This window comes from Argiope bruennichi, chromosome X2 (genome assembly GCF_947563725.1).
Source record: "Argiope bruennichi chromosome X2, qqArgBrue1.1, whole genome shotgun sequence".
In the NCBI taxonomy this organism is placed as follows: domain Eukaryota; kingdom Metazoa; phylum Arthropoda; class Arachnida; order Araneae; family Araneidae; genus Argiope; species Argiope bruennichi.
The window spans coordinates 87,221,842-87,243,525 of NC_079163.1; the positions used below are offsets into that span (position 1 = coordinate 87,221,842).

The following is a 21,684-nucleotide window of genomic DNA, read 5'->3' on the forward strand; positions in this document are numbered from 1 at the left end:
AATTATATTCAAAGTAAATATTCGACAGAAATTTTTATGGTTGTAAGAAACTCCTGAATCTTTTTTTTTTTTGACATTTACGAAAAAAACTGGCAATATTTTTAATTATTATTACATGGTCATCCATCGGTTTTATTTCCAATTAAACTTATAATCGCATGAAGCGATGCATTTCTTTGAAAAGAATTATCTCTATCAACTGTTCAAATATGTCTTCTCTATGTACTATTCTCCCAAGTCAGAAATATTGCCATTTTTAGAAACAAAATTGGTACAAGAGTTGTTCTAAACGCGTGCTCATGGCAGCCAGCATTTCACTTTAACTCATTTTGTCGTTTCGAAGTTTCTATCGTGATTTTATTTTACTTCGTTGTGCACGAAATGACATTTACTTCATTTTAGTTTTTTGAGATGAAATACGGTTCACGTGCAGCTTGACACATCTCAGTTTTAATTTGACTACCGGGGGGGGGGGGGGGGGATGACCTCAAAGACAGGTGCTATGACAGGAGAAGCAATCTTTCTTTTTTCCCCGTCGACCCATCTCGTTTGTTATCACAACAGTTAAAAAGGCCAGACAGCTTGGTTCAGCATGGACAATCCAAATCTTGACCTTTGTGTTCCGATAAAAATTTCATTGTTAATATCTGTATTAATTTTATTTTTATTTTAATCATTTTTTCTTTTATATGAATAATTAAAAGAATCAAAATATCTGAAAAACATATTAGATAATTATTTCCAGTTCTTTCAAAATTAAAATCACTATATCATACCAATCATAAATAGAACCATTTAAAGCAAAAATTCAGGAAATGAGGTTATAAAAAGCTGTTAAAATAATAGAATTTTCAACATATTTGAGTGATTTCCTTTATCTATTTAGTTGAATTTTTATTTCAAATCATTTCTGATCAAATCAAGGTTGGGTATTATAATTTAAACACAACAAAAAGATTTTTTTAAAAAGTAAATTATTCGCAAACAATGATAATGTGCCTAATGAAATAATGAAAATACTAAGACAAGAAATTTATACTACTAGTTATTTCACTGAATATAATTTTCATTTAGCTTTCATTCTGTTCTTCCCATTTAACGTTTTAAAAAGAATGCGCTACCCAGAAAACTGACCTTGAAAGCAGGTGCTAACAGATGTTTTTTTTCTTCTTTCTTATCATTCGGGACTGCCAACTTTTAACTTGTTCAAGCTGGAATTTTTGTTAATGAAACACAAATTAAAGCATTAGAGTTTTCTTAAGTGATTTACAAACAATTTTTTAGAGCAATCTCAGTTTATCTCATTACACATATCGCGCAGTTTTTTAGCAGCTTTGTATCTTTTTTTATCATATGCATATCATTTATCTCGATTCAACATGTGAGATTTTCACAAAGCTGAGATTTAAAATGCGTTTATTAAATAAAGATTCATCGCATTTTTCCCTCTTATCATATTTAACATAAACTTACCGATTAAATCGGTATTCTGCGATATTCACACCATTAAACATGGTTTGTTTCACGACAATTCTTTTTAACTCTTAGACGTCATTATAAGTAGCCATTTAAAATTGGTTAAACTGGGAATTTTTATAATACTAAAAAATTAAAACATTGATGTCCGTATTTGTTTCTGAAAAAAAAAATATTTTACCTGGTATGTTTTAATTCATAATATAAAATTGTGCTGCATTATTTTTTAATTTTGAATGAAAAAATAAGATAAATTCTTAAACATAATCTGTAACATTTTACAACCAAGTATATGATTCATATAATTAATTTTCAAACTCGCCGATATGGTGGTAGAAAAAAAATAAGTTCAAGTGTGGTAAATGGATTAAAAACATTCGAAAAAAATTATTTAAAAGTACTTCCAATAAATAAAAATATATTGCACCTAAGTTTGGTGCCTTAAATTTCATCAATGAAGACAGTTGTAAAAATATATCAGCTGTTTGATATCCTTAACATTTCGAAGGAATGCACTGCAAACGCCATCTATTAAGAATAAATCCAACCAAATGTACTAAAACCGAAAATTTCAAATGTTATGTAGTTATTTCCCAAACGTTTCTTCCACAAAAGCAAAGAGAACTTTATTACTGGAAAATATAAATTTTGGAAATTTTGTTTCACGTGCTTCCCTAAGCGATAAAAGTACGGAATTATGTTATACTAGTAAAGGCTGTTTTAACTTTTGTAAAAGATTCAATAAAACGCCCACGTGCGACAAATCGAGCGAAATGGTAAACTATTTTACCGAAAAGCGTTGTAAAGTAAATATCATTTATTATTTATTTACTCACAATATTTACATTTTACGCCTTGTCTGTGTAACTTATTACTAAAATTTCCAAATAATGAGTTTCTTTATGTAAATGGTTTAAAGGACAATCTTATCTTTCTTTTCAAAAAAGTAATTTTTGTCTTTCATTAAATAATCGATTTTTTTTTAATTTCAAAATCATAATAAGTACATTATTCTACTAATTAAACATTTAATACTTACAAATAAGTTTAAACAAAGCCAAAATGTAAATACAACGAAGAGTACTTACATTTTGGGATTAAAAGAAAAATTAACGCTCTAGAAAATGAAACTTTTTCGATCATCATTTCGAACTGGAAATTAGGTGTAAATCAGACAAAGTAGGCTACACTATTTTGATTTAAATTTGAAAAATATTTATTTTAAGTCCCGTATTAATCATGCAATTATGTAAGGGCAGGTATTAAGCAAATATGAATAATATGAAGATCTTCACATGAGTGTTGAACGAAGTAGTTTGATTTTTATTACAAACAGAATTTATTTTCTATTTGATATCCCTTATCTACAAACGTGGAGAATAAATACGCTTGCATGGCGAAGGATAAGAGTGGGCGTTTTATAGTAATGAGCATTTGGGAAAGATGTGAATTAACTGTTTGCCATATGTGTTGCAGTGACTCTGAATTCATTTATTTTTAATAATATAATGCAGGAGGGAAATTAAGTTTTTGTTCAACTGGAAAAATCTGTTTTATTATTGTAGCTTTGGAAAAGCTATTAAAACAGACAGTATGAACTTAAACAGGTGTTCAAAGATCACTGTGGCATTTTCATCGTATCTTTCTTTTTCATGAATAAGAAAGCTTCGGTGAAAAACTTCCGTAGTTTCATTAAATCCTTTACCAGAAAGAATTGTTTTTTCTACGCTCTTTAAATGTATTTAGTTTATTTCATTTTGATTCATCTTATCACGTCAGGTCACAAATAAACAAAGATAGATTTTTATGCACGTCATGCAAACAGTCGCTCTTTTTGAATAGAAAGTCAATTTTACGAGCCATTAACGTTAATGCCATCTAATATTTAACAGCTCTTTGTCTTTTGATGCCCTGTTACATCACGTCATTTGTCCTTCTGAAGGATATGCTGCAGGTTCTGATATTAAATTGATGCTACGCGTTTCAGATGTATCGTGTGAGTTTGAATTTAATTTTTATGCATTTCATTCAGGAGAGAGCTACTGATTATTAGAGTATTTAATAATGTTCTGATAATTAAAGGATTTTTAAGTGAGTTATATTATTTATATAATTCGTATTCAATATTTTTATCTATGCAAAGAGTGGTGAATGATTTTAATTAAATTTGTGGCATTCTCATGCCTTTGTTGAATATTTTCTGTATTTTTGTTTTCTGTAGTTTATTCTTTCAATTAATTTTACCAAGCCAGTGCTTGACGCTGCATAATCATATCTGGCCTAGCGTTATAAAAATTTATTCCCATTTAATTTATTTTGTTTTAGAATAATTTTCCTAAATGAAATATGCGGAATGCTTCATCTGTTAAAATAAAGGGAAAACTCTGTTTAGACTTCACTTCAAAGGCAAATTTTCTCCTTAGCTGAATCTTTAGCCTCACTAAGGAGACCGCGGTGGCCTGGTGGTAAGGTCTCGGCTTCGGAACCGGAGGGTTTCAGGTTCGAGACCCGATTCCACCGTAGAACCGTCTTGTAAGGGGGTCTGTTGCACGTTAAATCCGTCCTGACCAAACGTCCTCCCACTGGTGTGGTGTGGTGTGGAGAGGGGGTGCCAGCTAAGGTGTCGTCCTCGTCATCTGACCGCGGTTCAAAATTACGATGTCCGTCCCAAAATAGCCCTAGCGTTGCTTCAAACGGGACGTTAATATAACTAAACTAAACTAAAACTTAGCCTCACTAAGATGCGAAGGAAGCAACCAAATAAAATAAGCTTTATAATATTTTTCACTTGGTCACTTCAAAACAGGGTGACTAATTAATTCGTCTACTATATCAACTTTTAAATTTTCACATATAAATATTTATATAGTGAAATGTATGAAATTAGAAAAAGAAATTGTGTTTGTACAAACTTTTTTAGGGTTTCTAGAACTACATTTTTAGAGAAATAGAAGGATATAGAAAATCATTTCTCTCATTAGTTTGAATCTTTCGAATCTCACTTAGGCATCAATTACGTCTTGTCTCACTTTGTAAAAATGAAAATTTTTTTATGTATTCGCCATCATAAATCAAAAGATTTGTTGACTAGAAGTGAAAATCATTATGCAAGAAGAGGAAATGGAACTGGAAGGAAGGTTTCGGCATTCATTACTTGTATTGCATTTTGCCCTTGCAATATTATTATGCAAATACGGAACTTAGATGACACCGATAAAATAATGGTTAGTAAATTTAAATGGTATCTCGAAATTTCGTTTAATTTTGCTAAGCATATTGTACCAATATTATGTTCATTTTGTTAAGTGTGAACATAATATATGGACTTTTGTTCCACCTGTCTTGCCAAAAGATATGTAACTGCTGAAAAGTATTTTTGACTCGGTTTTTTAATAACGTTTATATATATAAAGGTTTTGTTAAAATAATTTTATTGTATTAGTCAGAATATATATATAAGTGTGATGAGTATCATATACCCTGAAGTTTCCAACAAAAAGCTTCTGAATAGGTCCTCAGTTTTTCCAGAATATATGACTTCAGTTTAAATGTCATTTTATTGTGATAGTGACGTCGGATTAAAAATATTTTTTTCATTCAGTCCGTAATAACACAATTCAAATAACGAGTTTCATTTGAAAATTTTTTTAAAAAAAATAGTCCTATAAATGTTCAGTTGTTGTATTTGCCTAGAACAAAATTTTTTATCTCCAACACAACTTAAAAATTGAAACAAGTGACGTTTTATGAATAATAATCTTGCTATTCGAAATTGCTCAAAAATGAAATTAAAACTGGTGAACTAAAAAAATTATGTAAACTAGCTTTTTTAAAAGTGATTCTAAAATTTAACTAAATTACATACCAAACTGAAATTAAATTCAAAATTCAATTATTGATATAGTTATTTTTATCTTGTACTTTACTTTTTGTCCAGCTAATTTCAAAAACAAGAAAGATATAATCTTTTTTTACGATCTGATTTACATAGCTGAAAATCCCATGCTCTTAATCGTATTCATTTATCAATTTAATATTTAGATTTCAGTCATTTCCTTCATTAAATTCTGGTCCATGAAACTTGTTAATCTCTAATTTGTTTGACTGAGCTGATAGCTAATCTAAAATGAATATATTAATACTGTGTCAGAAACTACCCAATTTCATTGTAAGCGTGCATTCCCTTTAATTAAAACAAGAAAATACTCTTATTACACTTTTGTATAATGTTCGAAATTCTTAGGAGAAAGTCATCCTTCAGAATTAATAGCATAGTAAACTTTTTTCCTTGTAATCGACAAAAAATAAATTTCTTTTATTTCTGTTTTGGAATTTATATCTAAATCAAAAATATATTATGAATGTATTTGAAAAAAATCAGTAAAGCCAACTTTTTCATTTTGGTTTCTATTGTTAAATAATCCTAAAAATTCTCTTCAAGTATCTTTCACCTAGTTCAAACACATACACGAAATTAACAATAAACAACCTTTCCTAAGTTTTAGTACATTTATCTGAGATTGCATTCCACATTTATATCCAAAATGGATCTTTATCTTTTACCTTAGCGTATCCTTTTTTATGCCAATGGATTTTCCCACCGATGATAAAACCGTCAATACCGTCAAGCTTACAGCAGAGGCAATAATTCCACTGATGAGAAGAGAATCCGTAATTGCTATTCTTTAATATATCTAAAACATAAATCAAATATATATCAAATGAACTCAAAAAAACGAAGAAGGCAAAGAAATTACAAAAAAAAAACTCTTAAGTAATATAGACATGATCATCAAGGAACATACAGATTAAATTACTATAAAAATAAGATTGGAAATTTATACAAATGTCTGGAAAATATGAATGGATATATGTGTAAATATATAAAAGAAATTTCTGTAATAAATGTAAACACTGAATACGTACTGAAATGTCTATGCTTTTTCTCTTGCCCTTTGTCTATAAAATCACAATGTTCAGCCACAGTTAAAGTGCAAAGGTCGTTGATGTTTTCATTCCAAAATTCCATGATGGGTATTAGAGTTATTTGTAAAACACATGGTGAATTTTCCATGAATCTTTTTCTACACACTTGAAGAGACTTTTATGATTCATGCTCCAGTTTTTATCTTTTATCAAAGAACTTGATCTCAGGAAATGTATATTTGATTTTTGGAAACAATCATTTTTTTTTCGGGAGGCTCAAGACTGAAACAATCTTGATCTGATATTCTTTCATTATCGATATTTTCATTATCAAATTCATTACAAATTCATTATCGATATTTTCGTGGGAACTCCCACCTTTATTTAAAGACACGATATGAGGATATATAAACAAAGCCATACATCGTGAGTGGAAAAGTGACGTATGGCATTGAAGTTTGACGTCAAATATCCTCTTGACAGATCGTCTGTGTGTACGTGGATTAAACAGTTTTCTGTGTTCATGATTTTCTTTTGCGGAATATAACTCTCCTGTCTGTACAAGTAAGTTATCATTTTTATCAAATCAAAAAGTAATTTCAAAGAGTTCATTTGGTTTCGGATTAAATCGGGAAATCTCTTGAATAGCTTTTGTATCGATGTTGGTTTCCTTTAAGAGGATTGCCGACGTCAACTGTAATATCGATTATATCGTGTGTTCTTTCATCTCAATCTAGTTCTGAAAGATGTCAGTGCTTCCACTTTTAAAGCCATGAAATTTATATTTTCTTATTTCTTTTTCCATGCAATCTTAATGGTTACTTCATTTGTCAGTCTCTTTAATTGTGAATTGAGTTGCAATTAATTAACTTTATTAATTGATTAAATTTCAAACAAAATGTTTATTTTAATCAAAATTTGAAATAGATCCTTAGTCTGTGCTTGTAGCAGCAACAAAGGAAAAATTAAAATTGAAATAGAGTGACGGATGCTAACATAAAATTTTGATTAAAGAAGCTGATATCATTTAAAACCCCTGTATTTAATCATTATTTTTGACTGATGTCACCAGTCTAGTAATAAATTTATATTTGAACTGGTTTTCTAATTTTAATTATGTATTTCTTCATTTTTTGCATATTCAGTAATCAAAATCAAATATGATGTTCTTAATGAAAATAATATGATTTCTTCGTCCGTCAAAGTCGCCATAAATGGGAAATGACAAACAATATCTGTTTACTTAAAATAATACTTTCCATGGTACAATTCTCCATGCTTCAAATGTGTCAAGTGATTTTATATTTAATACGCTTAGAAATTGTTCACAACAAATTAGAAATCCAGTGAACTTTTCATTATACTTATTTACTTTTAATTACGAAAGGCGCATATATGATTGAAAGAAAAAATATATTTTAAAGTTAATGAATTTTCATAGAGCTTTAAATGTCTTATTGTATATGTCTGTTATCTTTTATTTTGATGATTTATTAATTGAAAAGAAGGACACTTATGCCCATCTTTGTTTCGTTCTTAACTTATTAATTGGAAAAGAAACGTGAAATTAACTTCAAAAATTCGAACTGTATTTAAACTCAAAAAAAATATTTTTCAATTAATGATTCATTATAATATCTTTTACTGAAGATTTAACTGACACGAGCCGAAGGAATTTCATCAGAAACTAGCCCCACAATCTAAAGAAAATTATTTTATATTAAATAATTTTAACGAAAAAAACTTTCAATATTTGTTATTCGGCTTCCTCCAAGGAACTACTTTTATCTCTAATAGTTAATTACAACCTACGTATGTGTATGCCAATTAAATTTTAAAATAGTTAAGTCATAACACTTTTATTATTATTTTTGTTAGCTTGTTTATCTCTTTCTTTCAATATCATTAAAATATATATATCAAAGTATATAAAACTGTATTGTATCTCTTTAGAGTATCTTTTGTTCCTCTAAAAATCTGCTAATTAGAATTGATGCTCAAAATTCAGTTGTTAAATTCATGTTTAAATTTATAATGAATGGGAAATTTTATTTTGATTAATCGGAAGTAAAAAATTTAGGATTGTCCGTACATCTATTTTTCAAATATATAAAGTAAGTAAAAATGTATGAATATATTCCACCGAATAATAATTCAAGTCAGTCATATAAATCCTTACTTCCGTTTCGGCAACATCTTGAAATCTGTCTTATCCTCAAAAATATTTTTTGTCGAAATCATAACCATAAATCCTTCCTTAAATGCATTCACTTTTTCTCGAGATCATACTCTCTGTTTCATTTTCAATTCGTTTACAAATGTCACTTTCACTTCCTATACCAGTTTCGCTAAATTCACTGTTCAATTTTCATCTGTCATCCTGACACATCACTAACACTGCTTCATCATTCTCAGCAATAATTTTCAGCTGATTTGAAGTGGGAAAAATATCACCTTAATCGCATTTCATCTTTTGTGTATCTCATAATCCTGGTTATAGTTTGCTCAGTTTTGATTCCAGACTGAAACTAAAACAGGTTATATATATATATATATATATATATATATATATATATATATATATATATATATATATATATATATATATATATATATAATTCTGAACTTTCCTCTCAATTTCCAAATTCACTTGATTCTACCTTATTTTTTTTCCAAATTACTTTCCTTCATGATTATTGACTGATAATTTAAATTCAGGGCCATAGCACACATGGCATTTAACTCACATTTTTTCTAAAAACTTATTACTTGTACAATGTATAATTGATTACGAATGATTTAAAACTAATAATGTTTAAAAATAATATGAAATCGTAATACGACAATATACTCAAGGAAAGATAAGGTGGATAGAAATATGCGGCGTATTGTTATAAAAATAAATATTAATGCTGCTTTAAATGTGTTAAAATTTTCATTAGAAGAATGAAACTACCCGAACTGGTATTTTCCTTCAGTCAGGTGTTAAAATAATTATTCATTCATTCATTTAATACCTTATCTTTAAGCAATTTTTCTGTAATTCTTTTTTTTTTTTCATAAATTCTCTAAAACTAAAGCTTTATCTAAAAAGAGACATGCATTATTCCGCAGAAACTCTGTGGCCTGGATGCCCTTTCAGATCGAAAGGTTCCAGACTCAAAATTTGAGCAAACAAAATTCCACCACATTTATGGGCCAAATACATGTTAAATCTAACCGTGAGAGTCAATAGCCCTCTGGCTGGTGTAGCAAAGAAATTTCGAGAAGAGGATATCATCTCAAAGTCCTTGTCATTTGACCTTGAATTAAAATTGCGAATTGCGCCCCAAAATAATTCTTATGTTCTTTCGAAACGTGACGTAAATCTAACTACACTAAATTATACTCTTCAACTTAGAAGGGCATAAATTTATTCTCCATACAGTGTAAAATCTATGTATAAAGCAAAAGAAATTTTTAGGTTCAAAAGCCTTAATTCTTGTTCCTTTAATTACATGAATGCTGAAAAGAAATATTATAAACAATACTTTAATATAGTTTTTATTTTCATTTCAATCCCCTATGACCTTTTACTTTTTAATTGTTATGGTATAAATATCTACACAGCTAGATATTTATTTAAATTTGCCTTCTAAATTTTGAGCATTTAACAATATTTGATAAGCAAAATTTAATTCTTTCTTTTATATAACGCACTAGGAAACCTGTGAATTTTCTAAGATTTCAAACTCAAGGACAGCCGAATCAATTCTAGATAGAGTAAATATTAACACTTTAAACTGCCAAAGTACTGGAGGTTATTTACAATCCTTCACCAAATACCGTCCTGGGAAATTTCATAAGCTCCCTCCCCTTCTCCGCCATGAGTTCAAACTAAAGCCCATGCCGCTAGGCAAAATAAAACGTATCTTTCCATAAGTAACTTCTATTTAATGTTATATATGAATACGCTTTAATTTAAAGAATAAGTTTTTAATCTAGTAATTTCAAATTTTTTCGAAGTATTTTCATAAATTTTTACCTTCTTATTCAGCTTATAACTTTGTTGTTCGAAAACTGTATAAAAGTCAGAAAAATGTATTATTCATATTTAGATATTCATAATTTCTGCAATTTTAGTTATAAGACAAATTTATTGATTAAACATATAAAAACAAATTTATTCTTTAAGCATATGAACATAAAAGTGAGAACTGATTAAATAAATTAGGTCTTAGTAAATGTGGATTGAAATAAGAATGATCGAAAATTATTTTTCACATGCTATTCAGTTACAGACATCCCGAACTAACAATAAAAACTTCTAAAGCTTATCCTAAATTGCTTCTTCTAGAAATGTTTCTTTTTTCAACGATATCTTCAATTGGTAGCTTCGGAAATCCTTTTCCGACAAAAACGATTTTCGCGCCACTTTGCAATTCAATAAACTACTTATTTAATAATAAGGTTTGTTTTTTGGACTTTTTTATCGGTATAAAAAATACTTTATACCGATTCTAAATTTGCTATGAAAATCGTAGAATGCAAAGAAAAGTTGGCTTCCAAAGTCTTAAAATTTACAAAACATGCTTCTACAAGTTTTCTACAAACTATAAAGTTTTCCATCGAATTCTTAGATGCAGTGCATATTCATCTAAACTTAATTAAAAATTACATGGTTAGAATTTTTAAAATTAAATTAAAGGTACTAAACTTTTACTAAAACTTCGGATATGTAGTGAGTGAACTGCGTAGATATTTTTGTTGTGTCTGAAAGTTTGACATACTTCAGTTTATGTGCATGCATCATTTATTTTTCTGTTTCCTGCCTATGCTTGCATAAAGCTTTAGAGGGTTGTGAAACAGATTTATGCAAATATAGACGAAAGTGATCATATGCTTTTTCGTGAATATAGACTTGAAGAAATAATACAATGAAGAGAAACAATCTATCATTGCATTTGTTATGTTGCAGGTGTGCATATTTTACTATGAATTGCAAGATTCAGTTTAAGTAGTTTTTTAAGTTCAAATTTCAATTTAATGCGAGTGGTATATAGATGTATTCTTTGAATAATAAAAATTGCAATAGATTTAATGGCTAATTTAATACCTCTACTTTTATGAAACTTTAGTTGGTGTGTCGAAATCGCCGTTTCCATTTTTTCTTGTCTCGGTCTCATTTCCATTAATAAATAATGTCGTTCAAAGATAAACAGATTAATTTCGCTGTGTTTAAACCGTTCCGAATGATTTTTCTGCTAAGTTATAAGTTCTGTTTTTATCTACTAGCCCGTCATAATATCCAGTTTCTTTTTAATCCATTCCAAGTTCATGACTTCTTTTTAATAACAATCATTTAAACCTATTTACGCAGTAACCTTTTAGAGAATACATTTTGAACAAAGAATGAAGGCATCAAGTGGATGCTAATGCAGCATATAAAATAAAAGCTTCTCCAAATGTAAAATATTAATTAATAAAATGTTTGATAACAATATGTCATTTGATAAATTTTTAATTCGATGTTCTAATTGCGATAATTATCTTAATTATATTTGCTTATTTGTTCTGAAGCATCTCAACAAAATCACGTGCCGTCAAAACTTTTAAACCGGCCGAAAATTTTGCATTTTTCTTCAATCTCAAGTTAAAAAATTGTTGTCTATTATTATGACCACCAATTTTCCAGAATCTTAAAATTTTGATTTTCGTAGGTAGAATTAAAAAAGGGCACTATGTGATCATGTGACTTTCGTGAATGAAATAGTGGAGACAATACACGTGAATGGTCACGATAAAACATTCAAATGCCAGAATCTAACATTTATAGGAATAATTTTATAGAACCTCATAAAGTGTTAAAGCTCATACTTACTTACAGAAATGAGAACTTTAATCTCTTGTTTTGAAATATAAAAGCTAAAATAACATATTTTTGATTTTATTACTTAATACATACTTAAAATTATAGATAGGGAGAATTACTTGTTGTATGTTTAAAGTTACATGTTTGATTTTTATGTTCCATGCTTTTTATATGAAAATGAGACAAAGCATTATCCATTTCATTCTCAGTAATTTTTATTTGTTGATTAAATTACTCGTGTACACTGCAAAATTTTAAGATGATACTTATTAAAATAGATCGTGTGATAAAGATGTAATACTAAGAAACCTAAAGTGTTATAGAAAAATTGTGTTGAGATTCGTAATTTTTATATCTTTAATATACAAAATTACGAATTGGATTCAAAAAGTTTTGGGGGGATTTCTGTAGACCTAAGAGATTCTTATTTCACATTTAGTTCGCATAAATATCATATGAATATTATAAATTATTAAGCAAAAGAAACCGTAGCTGACACAGAAACTCCACGTTAATTACCGTTTAAAATCTGTACTTTCTGCAAGTACTTTCTGCTTCCGAAAAGAAAAGAAGTAGTGTCGAAAGGAAAATTCCGCCTATAAAAAGTATGAGCCTTACAAATTTCGTAACATACTTATCGCATTTATTTACTTCTCAACGTCGCACTGGTTTGAGCTCATTTAATTATGTTTCTCTTTAAAACTTTTCTTAAAAACTACTCGTAAAGCGATAGAAATGTTTCGCTAAAGAGATGCTGACATTTTTTTTAAATTCAGGCTTTCTTGGAAAACCACTATCGCTGATGTCTTTTGCTGGTGGCATATCTAAATGAAATTAAGAATATTAAAGGAATTCTACTGAAAGGTTTTGCTTGCTGTAGGAAAATTTCCGAAGTAATTGAAGTAGTTTGGTTTTAGAATTCATGATTCCATTAAGTGACTCAAATTGGTAGGGCATGTATAAAAAAGTGCTAATTTCAAAAAGCACACACTCGAAGAGAGCACTATCAGAGGGTATATATACATATAACTCAATGTACTGTTAGCACTCGGCTTAAAATAACATAGATTTTTTTTTTCTTTTAATATATAGATCTGTAATCAGTAGCGTATAAAAGGGTTGATGCTCTTTGGGACATAAAAGTTTTTGTCCTTTTCTCCTGACTTTGCTTTAAGAAGGGAAATTACCACAATAAAATCTGCCCTTGTAGCGTCTCGCAAGACTGGCGCCGCCAGTTTCTCCTTGGCCTAACGCTACTGTTCACCCCTTAAAAATTATTAACACATAATGAAAATAATGTTCTAAATTCATAAAAAAGCTGTAACGAGTAGAATTTATGGCTTGTTAATTCATTCTCATTATAGATATGAATTTATTCTTGAAGCTCAAAAAAATGTTGCTGTATAATTTCATTTTTAGATGGATGAACTCGAAATAATCAGAATGATGTCATAAAAATATGCTTAAGAAAATATGTATAGGTATACACTGGTACGAGAATGTTTATTCAGTGAAATATGAATCACAACTAGTGAACTTTCGTAGTGATTCCCAGAAGCTGTTCACCTGCCAGGTGAAATTGAGAGCTTGAGTATTTCTTGGAAATCACTAAAAACGCAGGTTGATAGAGGCGTTATATCTATTTTATGATTAATTTCATTGCACTGATGGCAAATTAGATGGCATCTATTATGATAGCATTTCATTAGTGATTAAATAAAACGATATGAAGTAAATAATTTAAATATGTTCAGTATCCTCTTTCATTTTAATATTCACCAATTTAAACTAATGGATTAGAAATGAACCTTATATTTTATAACATGTTTTTAAGTATGAGGTTTTCCCTTAATGAAATATTTTAAAACAAATTTGAACAACACGAAAATATCCTTTTTCATTTTCACAATATTTTTAAAATATTGAGCAAATTTCATTTCTTCCATTGTTACAAATAACCAAAATTATTATTATTATCTGCCAATAAATTTTAAAGTATTGTAATACCTTATTTAACTTTATAATGCAAAAAAGTAGTGAGTCAAAACAGTAGAATGAAAATATAATTATGGATAAACTTTTAATTCTATAGATCTTTGATTTTTTTTTTTTTTTTTGACATTTTGACTTAAAAATGCACAATAATTTATGAGAAAATTTATCTTATGGTATTAATTGTACAACTAATATAAATATAAAACTTCTTCTCTAATATAAATCTTAGAATCACTATGATAAAAATTTCCTTTCGGCTTTCAAATAAATTGTAAAATTTTTGAGAAAATTTCAGAAGAAAAAGTTTTGTGCAAATAAACATATATATGGATATGTTTAAATCCTTAAATATCAAATTTTATTGAATATTGATTTTTACTTAATTTTAGGAGTGGGTCATTAACTTATTTTATAAAATTTCTTCGTTATATCTTCCTAATCTATTACTGGTTTTAAAATTACTTACCATTACAGGCATACTCTTGGCAGCGATTCTGAAGCTTTTTTTTATATATTTTTTATATTATGAATAAGAGTCAAAAGTATATGAATTGTTCATGTGTACCAAAAACACGCGTATATACCACATAACAAAATGTTAAAGAGATGTTATCTTAAATCTTTTATATAAAAATTATACCGCTGAATATAATGTGCCATTATTGGTACCCATACCACAATTTGAGAAGCTCTTGACTAATTTAAATAGATGACAATGAATAAGTGAGTCGTATCAGCCATTTCTATACGTAACAAGAAAATCTTTTTGTATTTCATAACGAAAGATTTTGATAATTTTAATTTACATTCTTTCATAAATTTCGATGGAACTATAGAGCGTGAAACCAGCGTAAATTCTTGAGTGGCAAATTCTTTAAATTTTGTTGGTGTAAGAAAAAATGTATACGCTTGTGTTAATACCTTTTCATACATTGTTAATGTTTAAACATAGCTAACGATATTCTGCCACTTATTACTTCAGTTTTTTTTTCTCGTTTGTTTGTTTATTTACTTATAAAGTTTTGTTTTATCTAAATAATTTTATTTAATAATTTAAAAAAGGCTTTAAAATTCTTATTTAGTTTAATTTTTATAAAGATTAATTTTTATAAGTTTTAATTTCTTATAATACTAAATCTTATTTGAAAATTTCTAATAAATTCAGTCTTAAAAGTTCTAAGTAATGTTCAGACGAACATATTTTGATACATTTTGTGTATCTTAATTGGAAAATTATTTTTAAAAATATCTGAGAAGTTCTATACTTCACAGGAAATTTTATTGCCTGGATCTTAGTTTCGAAAGCAAGACTCCTTCCTTGTGTTTCCTTAATTACGGTGAACTACCTCTTTTCAACCGTGACATGAAAATAAAATTTTATTTGATTTCTAGAATAATATTATTAATACTACTTTCATTATAGCTATAAACACCTTTTTTTATTTTTCTTAGAAATAAGCTGTATGAGATGTATAAAAGAATTTCATCCGAGTGCCATTGCAAAAATAAAGAATTTTCAAAATATTTTTAAAATTGGCCCTTAGCACTTTAATTAAAAATGTTGCTACTAATTTGAGAAGTAAATACTGTGAAATGAAAAATGTATCATCGAAATATTTTACTTAACAGAAATTATGATTTATTTTATTCGTCATAAGGATCAACAATTCATTATTCATTATTAATTATAAACATTGAGTTCAATGTAAATTTAATTATCTACTTGAAACAATTATCAGTCTAGAATTTGTTTAATTAATTGTAAGTGCAGTTCGTAACGCAATTAACTTTCACGCTTTTTTGTTTGTTGAAGTAACTCTTGATTCTAGAATCGTTACTTAATCTAATTTAAATGAAACACTTCAGTTTCCTTAGCTTGAAACTCTTCATTTCTTTCTTTAATGCAACTTCAACTAAAAGTTGTTCTTCTTTTACGATGTTCCAATAATTTACTCTCCTTTAATTACTAGTTTATAATTGAACAGAATCTAAAAATATCTTTTCCCCCCGAATTTAGCTACCTTTATAGATAAAGAATAAATTAATAAAAGATTTAAAATGAATGAATAATTTAATGGAGTATGAGCATGCGATAATTATTTTGAATTAAATAGCAAAAGAGGTAAATTGCATGAGGAAAAATTTACTATTTTCTGATAATTATATTTTGAATAATTCTCTAATGTAACAACAACATTACTGACTTAGAACAAAATTTTCAATGAGACTCATTTGGCAAAATACTTTTCATAGAGTTTATAGAAAATTTTTGTTCCTGATTTTTCATTAAAAGTGGCGTGTGAAAACTGAGAAACAAACTTGCTGTGATTTTGATTAATTGTACTTGGTGTCGAGTGGCTCATCAAGTACATAAGTCAAAAGATTGTGATAAAAGGGAAGTGGATAATGGATATTCATTCTAGAGATAATCGATCAAAATATACAAATCAATTAAAAAATGAATTGTAGGTACTAGATTGCTTCCTCCATCTTCACAACCTCCGTTTCTTATAGAAAAGAATCAAAATCATCATCTTTGAATTCCTTCTTCGGCATCATTATTTTTTCTATTTCTCGTCCCCCCCCCCTCTCTCTCTCTATTTATTTATTTATTCCACATTTGAAGTCAAATATCATCAAATTACTATTAATAATTGACTGTGATACTTGAAAAATTACAAATCGGATGGTAGATGTTTTAAAAATGCTGTTATTAATTTGATATAAAATAATGATTATTATTAAATGCATGATCGCTACCTCGTTCCCGGATGTAATATCACTTCCTACTATATAATAAATTTATTCCAAATTCATAAAAAACGATAATTTTATGTTACATTAAACGTCTGTTCTTAATTACCGCTTCGTGAAAATTCTTAGAAGTAATTGAGAATTCTATTCTGTCTCTCCAGAGAAAGTCCAAAACTAAAAAGTCTGTCTTTTTCGTAACCCTTATATTCTATTGATCGAAGAAATATAGAACTTAGCAGCCTACCTTTCTGATAATCGATGTAGGGAATGAATACTGACTCTTAGAAAAGCTTCAGTTTAATCTTTTTAATACGAGTGCACATAAACTAAGTAAATGTTAGAAATTAATACTGAAAAACAGCGGAAGATGTTTTTCGTCTTCCTCTAGAGTGCCTTAAAAAAGGCAGATATTTTTTAGCTAGCTAAAACTTTATCATTGCATGCTGAAGTCGCCGTTCCCAATTACACTACCAATCCCAATTACCATTTAATACTTTTCTAAAGCAGCAAATTTTAGAAGTCAGATTTTCAATGTAGATATAAATTATTCGCACGATTGATATAAATGTAAGCATTTCTTTATAATAGCTAGAAATAATGATAATAATAAAGAAACACTAAAAGCTTAAACTAAGAGATATATAACAGAATTTTCTTCGATATCTGTATCAAATACTATTTGGTAAAATTGCTAAGCTTCAAAAACAATCCAGAATTCTTTTGCATTCAATTCATAATGTGCTGAATTTTAAAAAATGCAGCTCATTCCATCATTAAATAATCTGGAATAAAAATTATAAATCTGGAATATTTTATTTCCGAACAAAACTACTAATTTATTTTAGAATCAATAAAATTAAAATAGATCATCATTTATTAATCGGAAACGATTAGGGTTCGATTCAAAATTAATTACTGATTTCGAACAGTTATAGTCAAGAATTTATTTAATTAATTTTTATTATAGTTCGTAATAAAATTAATTTTCAATAATTTTTATTTATTAAATAAGTTTTAATTCTAAAGTCATTGCTCGAATTAATTTAAAAGAAAAGTTTTAATATCCTTTGCTTGAAACTTTTTATTTCTTTCATCAAAATAAAGTAAATCTAACAGTCTTCTTGCTGCAAAATCAACCAATAATCTATTATACCTTACTTTACTAGTTACTTTTTCAACCGAATATAAGAAATAATTTTTACCCAAATTCATATACAACTGTACTTTTGTCGATAACGAATAAATTAATGAAGGTATACAATTCATAAATATCTTTAAAAAGTGTGAACATCCAAAATAACACATATAAAAAATTGATCATTTTCTGATGATTATTTCTTAAATAATTCTTTAATATCTCAAGAATATGTCAAATTAATTTAAACATAATTTTCTGTGAGAGGTATTAAATTGAATTATTTTTGGAATCTAATAAAATTTTTAGATAATAATTTATACCCGAAAAAAATCACCAGTCAAAACTAAAATGACATTTTATTTTTTTTAATTTGTATTGTTTTCTTGGGAAATGAAAAATGGATATAAAAACAAACAAAGCACAAACAAAAAAAATGAAAAAAAATTAAATGATACATAATGAAGCACATAAAAATAAACATTATAAAATTACAGAAAACAGCGAATGAGATGAAAAAAATTATTGGAACTATGATATATAATAGGTTATTAATTCTTCCCAATAGAAGCAGCAATTAAAGCATGTACACCGCTGCATATTAAATCCACCGATAATTCGCACAATGCATAAAAGAAATTATAGATAATTCTGTCAAATATTATTAAAAATCTTAAAAACTGATTGAAAAAAAGTATCTAAAAAATCATCAAATGGACAAGATTTAATTTCAAACGATATCAGCACATAACTGAGAACTAAACTCGGTGTAAAAGAAAACAATTATCCTCTCTCACGTAACCCCTTGTATTATATAAAATAAATGACATTTAGTTCATCCTACAAATTTAGCTGGGTTCTCCCGATTTATCTATTACAACAGTCTTTTCTTTTGTTTAGCCTTTTGTTGTCACTGCTGATTGAATATCACTTATGATAATCATCTTCATTGATTGAAATTTTAATGGATTACTTGAACTGGGCCCATACTAACACATTTTTTGTATCGATAAAAAACAAGATGTCTCAAAGAAAAATGAAAACACCTCTGTGATCAATTACTAGCAGACAGATTTTTATTATTTTTTATAAAGGGGAGAGTTCTTTTTAGTTGTAAGTTATTTGATAAATTTCATTTTGGTGGAAGAGGAGTAATCTTTTTCTTTCAACTCAATCTGTTGGATTTTTTTTTAACGAACACAATAACATTTTGTTTCTCCGAAAACTGAAATATGTTTCATGAAAAATTATTTAAGAGGAATTTCTAAATTAAATCAGCTTAATATCAAAAGATTCATTAGCATCTGAATGCTTTACAATTGAGCTGACATACTTTTAGTTAATTTCGAAGCATTTTTCTATGATTGATAAAGACATATTTGAAGTATCGGAAAGCAATTTAATAAAAATGAATCTCTTGAGAGAATTTATGCTTTTACTCCGATCACTTTAAAAGTCTTAAAAATATGGAACACAAAATTAAATGAAGCCACGTTGAAAAACTGAGATGTTGGAGACAAAAGAAAATTTTGATGGCAGATATTTCTTTATTTTCTACTACATTAATGGCCAAAAATGCTTAAGGAAATAGTTTTTAATAATAATCTCTCATGATGATTGGAAAAATATTTTTTTTATTCATCGTTTCATGGCTATTTCCTTTCACACAATATTGTTCCATTTAATCAAAATTATTTTTAAATACTATTAATATTTCTTTGATATATTTTCTTTTAATTATCCATAATTCGGAAAATGATAACTATTTCGAACAACAAAAAAATGTCATGAGGAAAGTTTAATTTCACATTTTATTTTCATTGACATTTATAGTATTTTTTACTTACTTGTTTATTTATTCATAATATTTATTTCGTCATTTACTAATCATAATCTCATTTATTTATTTGTATCTTGCAGTCCATCCTTCTAAACAACCTTCCGTAGTAGAAGAGTCTCCGAAAGACGAAAGTCCACCATCCCCATTAGTAGGAGCAATGGCCTGGGCAACAGACACAAATAACAATGACAGAGATCATGGTCGAGGAACATTGGTGAGAGAGCCTTCTACCGATAGGTCCTCAGATACTGAATCTTGCGATGATTCTGATCCTTCAGATCCTCCCGATGGTGGAAGTGACCGTGTAAGACTTCTCAGAAAAATGAACTCAGAAGGCACGACACCTCAAGATCTGACGCCTCTGAAAGACAGAGCTAGGTACATATAATACTTTTTTTTGACATATTATCGCGTTTAGATAAAAAAAAAAATCTCAAAAGATGAAGAATAATATTAAGGTTCACAGAATTCGTGAGGCTTGTATGGGAAATAACATGTCACAAGATTTGTATAGCATATAACATGTATGTAAAATCATATCATAGATTTTGGAAGTAATTTTCAGAGTAATTCTAAGAGGTTGGGACCAACAAAATGAACAGTAATATAATACATGTCATTTGAATAGTAGTATAATTTTCGGGAGATTTATCATTAAATTATTTTACTAGAGCTGGTATTACAAGCATGTGATGCTTCATCAAGGCAAACTGTTACACATTGTTACGATTTTTCTATGACTCGCCACGTCAATAAGACATTCAATGAATCCATGGGATTGATTATGATTTCTATTTTTATGATGCATATAACAAGTCCCGAGTGTAACCTGCCATCTGAAACATCACAGGAGAAACATTTTCACGCGCTAAAAAGAATAAATATTCATGAGTAGTGACATTTCTCGGTAAAAAAAATGGCTCACGTTTTCAACACCTGCTCAGATTCTATCGAAAGCAACTCTATTCAGCTTTAAATTTTATCCAAATTGCACAACTTTCTACCCAGCAGGCTCTATATTTTAACACATGTTGTCATACCTGTTTGTGTAAATGACAGGTTCTCTAAAACATCTTTCGCATCGAGAAAAATGAAATAAAGGAATTCTTTTATCACGTTGTCACAATTTACTAAAAATAAAATTTTTGATTACAAAATAAAAAGCTATTTCAGATTGTGCACTTCTAAAAAAGAAGAAAAGAAACACCCTTTGAAGAACATTTCCGAAGAATTCTTATAAATTCTTCATTGCATCGCCAAAAAATAACAATAACTTCAATTCAATACCATTTCCAATCTTAAACTTTTCCTTGAACAGGAATTGACAGGTTTCCTTTCCCCAAATAATGTTTCGAAACAACTTAAAAGTTTTCTATAGCCAAGAATTTCCCAACTTCTACTAAAAGTCATCTAACTGAAGAGTAATAAAAACAGTCTACCACAGATCGATATTTCTACAATATATATGTTTCTTCTCTCGACAAATGAAATTTGCTCTTGAAAGCCTCTGACTATTATTTTAAAAGCAAGTGACTCTGTCAATATTTCAGCTCAATATAAATGTCGAAATCTTGAAAAGTACTCAGCAGAAGCAATGCACTGGCTATTGACTTAGTTTTATTATTTCTGGCCGCTTTTATCATTAGTATGAAATTCAAAGCTTCTTGCACTTAAAAGGTTCACTTAGAAACATTTGAAAATGTGTCT

The 21,684-nt window shown here is 28.2% G+C and overlaps 1 protein-coding gene across 5 annotated transcripts in view; it reads left to right on the forward strand.

The window, feature by feature from the left end:
- Window positions 1–21,684, forward strand: part of LOC129960059 (uncharacterized) — a 353,127-nt gene that overhangs the window by 210,926 nt on the left and 120,517 nt on the right. For all 5 annotated transcript variants that reach the window (XM_056073116.1, XM_056073113.1, XM_056073114.1 and 2 more), the window contains one exon: window positions 20,058–20,355. In XM_056073116.1, the coding sequence (XP_055929091.1) occupies window positions 20,058–20,355 (298 nt within the window). The remainder of the gene's footprint in view (window positions 1–20,057; window positions 20,356–21,684) is intronic.